At 38.1% G+C, this 10,037-nt stretch overlaps 1 protein-coding gene across 1 annotated transcript; it reads left to right on the forward strand.

The window, feature by feature from the left end:
* The first annotated feature begins 1,325 nt into the window (after nt 1-1,325).
* LOC113035301 (uncharacterized) lies at nt 1,326-8,219 on the forward strand. Its single transcript, XM_026190786.1, has 5 exons — nt 1,326-1,381; nt 5,831-6,303; nt 6,459-6,566; nt 7,216-7,282; nt 7,671-8,219. The coding sequence occupies exons 1-4, from the start codon at nt 1,363-1,365 to the stop codon at nt 7,270-7,272; spliced, it is 657 nt and encodes a 218-aa protein (XP_026046571.1). The 5' UTR covers nt 1,326-1,362; the 3' UTR covers nt 7,273-7,282; nt 7,671-8,219.
* The last annotated feature ends 1,818 nt before the right edge of the window (nt 8,220-10,037 follow it).

The following is a 10,037-nucleotide window of genomic DNA, read 5'->3' on the forward strand; positions in this document are numbered from 1 at the left end:
TGCCACATTTATACAGCCATATTTCGCACATGACTATGAAAGGTGGAAGAGGTAGTAGTTCCTTCCAATTGTAGACATTCCGAATGAAATAGGTTATTTCCACTGTGTTCCTGTTAATGATAAACTACAAATTTACCCTTAATTACTAAAATATCAATATTTTAATGTGAGAATCGATTCTAGAACATAAATGACTGGTATCGGAGGAATCGACATTTCAGTATCGATCCGCACATCACTAGAGGAAACACACTACCTGTCGTCCATCTCATGATTTATCTGTTTTTTTCAGGTTAGTAAGTAATAAGGCCACACATGTGGTCCACATAATTCACATGCCAAATAAGGGTAAAGCCCGACCAGCAGTTTGTTTTGCTGAGATCTGTATTCGTCTGTTTTGCTCATTGAAAGGTGTTACGATCGAGAGTAGGAGCTAGCTTAGCTCGCCACATCCTGGAGTAGCTGTTAGCTTTGTTGTTTTCTAAACTTATGGCACCCTCTTGTAACAAAAGTACACCACGGCTCCTGTATATTTGAGTTAATGTGTTCGCAGAGACAGTTTGATGTGTTGTCACTGTTATTGTCTAAAGTTAGTGTAATAACCTATAATAATTCTGATCGCTCTGCAATGTTGATGTGGAGATTTCCACTACACAGATACGCCATTAGTATATGGTACAGTACTGGAATGTTTGCTTTATCAAACTATATGTGTGAAAAAAGTGTGATTTATAGCTCTTAGTAACAAACAACAGAGATGACTGTTTAGATTTTTCTTTATACTATTTTAGTTTATTCTGATTTTGGGCTTTGGTAATGTGAGACAGAGATGTTAAGAAGTTTTTGCAACCTGTTGTGAACACATGAATGTGTTTAAATAAAGATCTGGCAGAAGCGAGAGAGGAAACACACTACCTGTCGTCCATCTCATGATTTATGTTTTTTTCAGAACCAGACATAATCTGTCAGCCGCCCTCTTGCTTGGGGTGTGTTACACAATCATATGGCACACTGACTTCTGAGGAAATTTTAAATGGCACTCATCATCAGAAAGGATGCCTACCCCTCTACTAAACACTTTAAGGGCTTTTAAAAAAAATCCAGCTTCCCAGACAGTATAAAATTTATGTCAGTTTTTTCAGCAGGGCTACATACTGTAAATTGGCTTTATACTGTTTCATGTCCACTTTGATAATGCATAGAAAAGTTTTCTTAAAGCTAAAGAGACAGAAAACTACAAAGAAACAAAAAGTACAAACAGAAGAAGAGAGGCGTGTCTCAGATGAAAAACTGAAACTCAACCAACCAGTTGTTTCAGTGTTCACTGGTAGAGCATCTGAGACGTAGGAGAGTATATCTGGGATGGATGTAATTTATAGAGGTTGGTGCAACTTATTTTAATCTTTGTAAATACTTAAACATTTATAAATACTGTTGGTTTACAGATCAAATAATTACCAAAGCATCAGAAAAGTGTAATGTATATAATTTTATTCAGAAATCAAAATCTTAATTAGTATTAAACAAAATTGGTGAAAAAGAAGAATTTGTAATGTATTTATCTCTTCTGATATTTTTTTACAAAGCCCCATGTCTGTTTGCTGCTCATGCACTGACATGGACTAAAAGTACAGAGGTAGGAAGTAATAAAGCAGAATTTGCAGTTGGGCTTTACTTGAGTATTTATTTTACTGACAACTTCTGACTTTTCCTCCCTATATTTTAAAACAAATATCTTAAATTTTCAGAACAGTCTTGCTACTTTTAACACAATTGAGGGGTGTTATTTCAAGCCACGTCCAAACATCAAACCGATTTGAGCCAAGACAGTAACGCATGAAAGGCAATTCTATTTGTGTATTAATCATCAGGAAATGTCGCATAAAAATAGATGAAAGGCGCAAAACATGTACCATACTCAGGGTTTAAAGCGGGTTGGTGTTTTTTTTGTTTTTGTTTTTTTTTCTTTTGTTTTCTTAGATGTTGTTACACCCCGGCCTAGGCAACCTGAGTGCAACACGAAAAAAAAGTAAAAATAAAGAAAAAAAACACAAAAAACCCCCACTAAAGCTCACCACCAAAATCCCAAAACGAAAGTATCGACAAATCTATTTTACAGCTATTTACAACAAACTATTTATTTACAACAAAACACCAAACTATTTACAACACGGGGGAGATCGTGACCATGACACACTGAAACACAGGGTTTAAATACATAGAGGGAGCAATCAGGAAAATGGACAACAGGAGGGAAACACAGCTGGGGCAAATTAGAACTGACGAGACAGGGAAACGTAAACTGAAAACACTAAGATAACACAGACTTTCAAAGTGAAACAGGAAACACATAACAGTCACGCCAAAAACAACACACCGACAACACCAAAACGTAACAATGTCCATACGCTGCGGTTGTGCCGGTGTCATGCCAAAGTAGTTATTCCCTACAGAATATATCAGGCTGACCCTGCCACAATCTGTTCCCCCTGTCAAAATCATTGACAAACAGGATCACACATTCTTTCAGCTACAGAAATGTGTTTTACAAAAATAAAAAAAGACAATAGTTTTCGGCGGGGTCAACTGGATCTGCTCTCCCTGCCCAGCGTGAGCGAGCGAGGGGATCATAAGGGGCTGTTTCTCAATATGCATACTTGTCTGTACTTCCACGCAAAAACACTTTTTTGGGCGTGTGGTCTGCCAAGTTTCATAGCCTAGAGGCAAATTAATTTGTGAAACCTATCTGCACCTAGTTCTATCACCACCGTTGAAATGAATTCCCTTGCATCTGTAGCAGCTGGAGGATATTGTGACAAACATCCCAAACAGCAGGGCGTTACATCCTGTGGGGTACTTGTATACAAAGGAGCTATAATGCTCATGGTGTTGTACTTGAATAAAGACAGATTCTAATTAATAGAAAACAGGTTGCAGAACAAATTCTACCAGGGACAACAGTACAGTCTTTCATTGAAGGAATTGCCAGGCTAAAACTGGGCATAGTGCTCTGTCTGCTCAAAAACTCAGCCATACCCCAGAAACGTCTAGATATTCATTTAAAATTTAAAATATTTATGTTTTATGTTTTTCTTTCCCTTTCTTTCTCCCTTTTCTTTTCCCCAGTCAAGTTTGTCCCGTATTTAACAAGTGAAAATAAAATAAAATAAACAATAAAAAGTGAATCAAATAGACCATTACGGCAAGGCTGGGATGGTCCATTTGGTAAAGTAAATCCGTTGGGCATCTTTCTTCGCCTTTAGACAATAATTCTGATGGCAAAAGAGCCAAACGAGACAGCCAAAAAAAAAAAAAAAAAGCATAAGAGGTCAAAACAAGACTTCCATGGTGCTGTCTAAAAACAGCAGCTGTCCTGGAAAATGTCAGGACATGCCTTAGAAGATGATACTGATGGGAGGTCGGCTAATTTTAAATCAGGTAAGGTTTTCGGCTTGTATGTTCAAACAATGACAGACTCACCTTTTCTCGTAGGACAAAAGGACCAAAGTTTACCACATGCATGAAAATCAGGGCTGGAAAGAACTCATTTACACAAAGCAAACCCTAGTTGACTGTACACACATATGCACTCACAATATCACATGAGGTAAGATCATATCAGTCCCAGAACAGACTGTTGATAGGAACAATTACTCATTAAGCAGAGGCCTTGTGAGAAGTCTGATTCCATGCTTTTCAGGCATGCTTCACTATTGAAGCTGAGAAAAAGCAAACTGGCCTCACATCAGGATTTTTATAAACCAGCAAAAATATCATCAACAAACTCGTGTTTGCTTCACAACACGCACGCAGTGATCGGCAGTGAGTGAGAGCTTGGCATAGGGATGCCAAATGCTGTCATTTTTTCTGTAAAGCAAATTTACCTTGCCCATGGGTATAGATAAAGTTACCTTGACCTTGAACTTCTTCTTATTTTTCACATCATTGTGTGTCACACCTGCAGTTCATCCCCGCCCCACAGGTTTGACAATGACTCGCTCAGTGACAGAAAACAAATGGTACGTGCGCACTGACCTTGCATTGCAAAGCTGTGTGAAAAGCTGCAACATGAATCATTCTTTGGTGTACTGTAAATATAAATGTGACTGGTGTATGAGAATATAAGTGTCTCTGTACTCACTGGGATGTAGAATGTGTTCATCTTGGGATCTTCATTGGCAGTGAAAAGCATACCTGTTCATGAACCAGAGAGCAGAGGAACAGTTAAAACCTCATCTAGTAATTTATAGGTCAAGTTCCTTCAGCACTGGTAATGGTAACCCATTTCTGCTCTAATAATGAAGAGTTAAAAAAAAACATTCAGGCAGCCAAAATGAACAAAAACAGCTTTAGAGAACATCACTATAAGTTATAGAAAAATCTGAGGTTTTATTCCCCTTGTACACACTGCCTGTCACACAGTAAAAGTGTGGGAGCTCTAAAATAAGATGGCGCCATCCAGAGGTGGAGCTGCACAAAAAACTCTTGTTTTAAATACCAGCTTAACTTACAGGAATCATTACTGTTTCATTCATAGGCCTATTTAGTCATGCATAAAAGCTGCTGGTTGCACTTCAACACACTGCAGAGTTTCCACAATGTTTTTGCTTCAGTGGGTTTCTAGATGGGTTTAAGCTTTGGCTGTATTTTAATATACCTGCAGGCATATTAAAAGACAGCCAAAGCTTGGGGGGGGGGCAACACAGCAGACCACCCACCCACCACCACCTGTGAATTTTCTACTTTTGTATTAATTTAATGAAAAGCACAGCATCTTAACCCGATTCCCGATAACAATCGATCAGGAGTTCAAGAACGTATCACTGCTGCATATTTATGTGCAGTTATCTGATATTGTAATATTAAGAATGCAAGGAGTGGAGTTAGGGAGGATAACATCAAATTAAAGTAAATATAGCTGGGGCAATGAGGTTGATCTGTATACAGCTGCTAGTTAAAAATCAACAGGTCATGCAAGTGGATAATGATAAAAGTAATTTTTTTCAGATGCCGAATGCTTGAGAAAGAAAAAAAAAAAAGAGAAAAAAGAAAAAGAAATGTATGTATAAATCCTCTTGTAGCATGCATTTTCAATGACCTTTCCAAACTATGCCTGTAGTGAGAGAAGCTCTGGTGCAGTGACTGACTTGACTTTCAATGTGCAGAGTGCCCTTCAATTAATACATAATGTTTGCTGAAGCCTCATCAGAAATGGTCAGGATACACCATGAAGAAGCCATTCTTAAGAAAAGGAAAGGGCTCCATAATTTCCTTTGAGATTAATAAAGTACAAGTTGAGAGAAATATCACAAAACCGAGACTGAATATTAGTGGCAACGGATGTTATTTGAACCAAAAATGTCAATATTATAATTTGTTCAATGTCTAATCCTGTCCATCCCGGTCACTGCAGGCTAAATTTCAGTATCTGCTCTTTGTACTTTTAGTTCATGTCCATTTAGGAACAACATTTGTAGTAGTGATTCTAAGAATTTTGGTAAACAAAGGAAATGAAAGCAAAATCTCTAAGTATAATGTAATTTATTTAACACCCGCCCCAGTGTTTTTTTTATTTCTCTTCACAAGCGCTCTGAATCTTTTTCCACAGTAACCTCTAAGTAGGTTTTTTAAAAAATTAATTTATTTGGATTTCACGTTTCCTGTAGTGTTTTTTAGTGTGTGTAATGTACATTTTTTAATCATCAAGTTAATATTGAAATTAACTTGTGATTCATATCTAATGAGCATTACAGTCAAATGACTAGTACTAATATATCACAAAATTATTATCTCTCTGACTTCTAATCTTTGGTTTTGTCTATGCTTGCAGAAGTGAAAAAAGAAGGAAAACAAGAATGGATGAAAAAAGTGAAAAGAGAATTTCAAAATGGCCCACTTGCATCAAATGCTGTGTTTGGCTTTATTTTGACGATCCTGGAAAAGTTGGTGCAGACAGAGTTTGAGTGTCCCTTTACAGGGACAGACGTGAATGGTGGGTTTGTGGCTACATTCTTCATCGTTCCAGGGATTTTGGCCTTTGTGCTGATGGCTTCAGTTCAAGAACCAAAGTGCTCTTGTGACAAAGACAATGCGAAGAGAATATTTCACTGCCTTGTCCCTGCATTTGTGTGGATGATCCTGTTGGTCTTTGATGGCAGCTACATTGCTTGTGGAATGACTTATTGGTCAGGCAGGTATGTAATTGCTGACAAAGCTGCCCCACTGAAATGGTGTGAACCAGAAAATGGTACCTTATATCAGGATAGACTGAAGAAATCTCAGGACTGGTACTTTAACTCTCAGGTAAATAAAATTTGCGTTTTTTAAAGTGGTAAGCAAAATTGATATGTAAAACGAAATAATGTGCTCCCTACAAAATGTGGTAATACACCATTTATGACAGGTTTGATTCTAAATGGGTTTTTTTTTTCATTCTTTATCTCTGTTCCTTGTTTTAGTGGGCTGGACTTGGCTTGGTCCTTCTGTTGGTCTTGGCCTTGGCCTTGGACTACCTGATCAAAAAATACATCATGAATAAATCTGAACAAAAGCAATCCAGTCTCCAGGTACCTGTTCACTTTAACCTGTATTCAGTAGAAGTGATAACAATGATTAATAAAACAATTTACAACCTGTTTTTGTCTTTAAATGTCATGAATTTCACACACAAAAAGTATTACTGGAATGTTATGATATGCTATTAATTGACATTAATTAAGTGACATTGTTGACTGTATTCTGATTGTATATTATTTTTTTAAGTGATAATGAGAAATTATTGTGTTTTATGCTTTGGTGTGCACACATGTGCTGGCAGGAGGGCAGGAGAGAAAGGTGATGATGATTCTAAGGGCCCATGAGTAAGAGTCCATTAGTCATTATTATTATGAAAATTAATAACTGATCACCAAAAAATAATGTTTGCTTCACAGTGTCACTCAGCTGACCCTGAGTGCTTGACCTGTACCTCTGCAGGAGAAGGAGACAATAGAATAGCTATATTCAAAGTGAAGTCTATGTTTCAAAAAAGAAAAGTGAGACCGGTGGAAATTATACTCATAGGAAGTCTCCATGAAAGACTTTCCTAGTGTTAGTTTGCTTAATTTCTAACGCAAAATAATCAGACTCAATCAGTGTAATCAGTGCAGACAGACCCTTTGTACATATGTATACTAAAATACTTTTTCCTGCATCTGCCAACCTGCTGCCAAACAGATGAATCTATCCCACTCTGCTACCAACAGTCCTGACACCAACCCCACTGATATGTGAAGAAGCATAGGTGAGTTCTTTTATGTCAAACAATGTTTCTAACTGGCAGGAAGCCGCTTGGGAACTTTATTTATTTTTTAATAGTTTTGATAATAATAATAATAATAATAATAATAATACATTATAACCCACACAGAGGATTTGTGGACAAGTGTGTATTGTTTTGCATATATTTAGCACAGTTCAGTAAGATGTTTTACGCCATTTAAAAGTTACAAATATTTGTAGTTGGTGTACAGTACAAATCAAAAAATGTTCAAAAAAGATATGTAACAAAAGGATTGCACATATCTCATCAAGCTTGCAAAAAATAAAAATAAATCTATTTATCTAAGCAAAATATTGATTTTGGAATATTAAAGTGGTGGGCCCAAAGTGATATATTTTTGTTTCCACAGGGCCCCAGTTTCCTTAGGTGTATCATCCTTCATTCAGTGGCCAAGAGAATATTGCAGTCCGAGAGATAAAAGTCCATGTTTTGAGATGTAGAGGTGGAAATGGTCAGACGTATATTAACTAGGAAATTGTAACTTTCATGCTGTTTAGGAAGGTTGTGTTTTGGACTTTGATGAACTTTTACTTACTTTTTTCTGCAGGATTTTGCATCGGCACCACCTTGCTTCCCCTTTTGTTATTTTTTCTGTTTGATTAAAAACATGCAAAGTCTGTATGTGTGTTCACAAGTTAAAATTGTCTTTTCATCCTACAAGTTAACAAATTTTTGATAAATCTTAAGATTTAGGTAGCTTAGAAATGGAGAGGAGAACAGCAAGAAAATAGACAAGCTATTGACTCTTCTTGGGGCACTGGTAAAAGATTTTCAAACAGCTGCTAAATTTTTGTTTTGTTTTTTAGTTTTATTTATCTAACTGAGGAGTGGGTGGTGCTAGAGAGATACTCCCATACAGCTTATGACAAAATTTGATCCGATTTGATTGATGGCCCTAATCCAGAGCGTTCTCACTCCCGAGGCGTAACATGTCGACGTTTTGTCACGTCCCGCGGCGTTCCTGAGGAACGCGAAAGGAGACCTTCGGCGTTCTTATGGTACGCGGCGGGTTATGGCTGGAATCCAGTGCAATGACGCTCCCGCGGTAATAGACGTTCCAGCCCTGTATTCCAGCCCTAAACCTAACCTTATCCCTAGCCCTGACCATAACCTTATTCCTGACCTTAACCAGGACTTTAATGATGTTAAATAGCGTGTTTCTAAGCGATTTGAAGAAAAAGAGCGAACATGTGTAGGTTCAGTCCAGACGGTTCTCATATTTCCTCTTTTTCCGAGGTCGTCATTTAGGAACGTGGTGGGTAGCCGAAAACGTAATATGGTGACGATTTGTCACCTAGCGTAAAATGTTACGCTTTGGGAGTGAGAATGGGTTGCCTAATCATGACCTTTTGACCTCCCCCCTCCCCCCCGGAAATGTGTAATTTGATCCCCTAAGCGTGACGAGTTGCATCCGGAGAAGGGAGGGGGAACCCCCCGGTGCATCCGGAGAAGGGAGGGGGGAAACCTCCGGAAGCGCGGCACCTGTTGTTGGAAAAAAAAGAAAAAGGTTTTTAGAGGGAGGGAGGGGTCTGCGGCAGGGGAGGGTAATAAAAGCAGAGAGGAGGCCGTCACAATTTCTAGGCACAGACGCAAGATGGATCCTTTCATTCTGCAGCCCAGCAGCATTCCTGTGTACTTGGACGGCGAAGAGATCTGCTCTCCCGAGGCCGCGAGCATGGGAGGCAACAGCTGGGAAGATCAGAGAGGGTTCCTGAAGCATAGCGGTGATGCAGCAGTTGATTCTGTGCTGTATAGAGAGACAGAGCGGCAGATAGTTTTCCACAAACTCATAGTTTGAATTCTGTTTCAATATTATGACAATTTTCTCTGTATTTTTTTTTTTTTATTTTTTTTTACAATAGCGGATGTAATTTTACTTTCTTAAGCTGCACCGGCGCTTGTAATGGGAAAAAAGAGTGACTTCCTATTGCCTGTAGAGAACCGTTTCTTTCATTAGTATTTTATTTTCCTATAATACAGACGCAGTAAAAAAAAACCTTTAAGATGATCTGCCTAGCAACAAATTGCATTTTTTAGGCTACACCATAGCTTGTGATGAAAAGAAGAACTTTCTATCCGCTTGTAACCTACAGGCTGCCTACCCCGTATGTGTAAAAATGAATAAATATCCCTTAGTGAATACTTTTCTTTGAATACTACTTTTCCTTTTGAGAATCCCTTTTACAAGGGACTGAAAAAACAAACCATAATTGCCGTGACAGGCGATCTTGTTTCACACACACACACACACCGCGGGTCAAGGAGGAGTGAGACAGCAGATATCAGTTTTTTCTCAATGCTTATATCCTATAACACGCCCCCCAAAAAATATTATTATTATTATTATTAAAACATCTATATGAGGTAGGTTTTGCGCAGCCTGCTCCTTGTCAGACCAAAGTAGAGAGTTTTTTTCTTCATTACTTTTAGCTACTTTTACACTGGGTTTTCTCAATAGACAGAAAATGAAAATGAGGAGTCAACAGCCGATATTATCATTGCTTGTAACCCGGTAAATAATTTCGTACATCTCCCCATAAAATAAGCCTTAGTGGAAAAAAGCTCATATTCGAATAAGTTTATTCCTCTCTGTGGGGAAAGAGTTTTTTTCCTCAGAGTCAACCATGAGGCGAGTTTTGTCAACAGGAGACGAGCAAGAACAAGGGCAGACAACTGTTGCCCATAAAGTAAAACAAATATCCGCCTCTAAGTCGTA

Source organism: Astatotilapia calliptera, chromosome 13 (assembly GCF_900246225.1).
Source record: "Astatotilapia calliptera chromosome 13, fAstCal1.2, whole genome shotgun sequence".
Classification (NCBI taxonomy): Eukaryota; Metazoa; Chordata; class Actinopteri; order Cichliformes; family Cichlidae; genus Astatotilapia; species Astatotilapia calliptera.

Bases quoted from the DNA above. Each gene is read 5' to 3' on its own strand.
- LOC113035301 (XM_026190786.1), top strand. The intron at 6,304-6,458 runs GTAAATAAAATT...TCCTTGTTTTAG, and splicing joins ACTGGTACTTTAACTCTCAG to TGGGCTGGACTTGGCTTGGT. The intron at 6,567-7,215 runs GTACCTGTTCAC...GCTGCCAAACAG, and splicing joins AAAAGCAATCCAGTCTCCAG to ATGAATCTATCCCACTCTGC.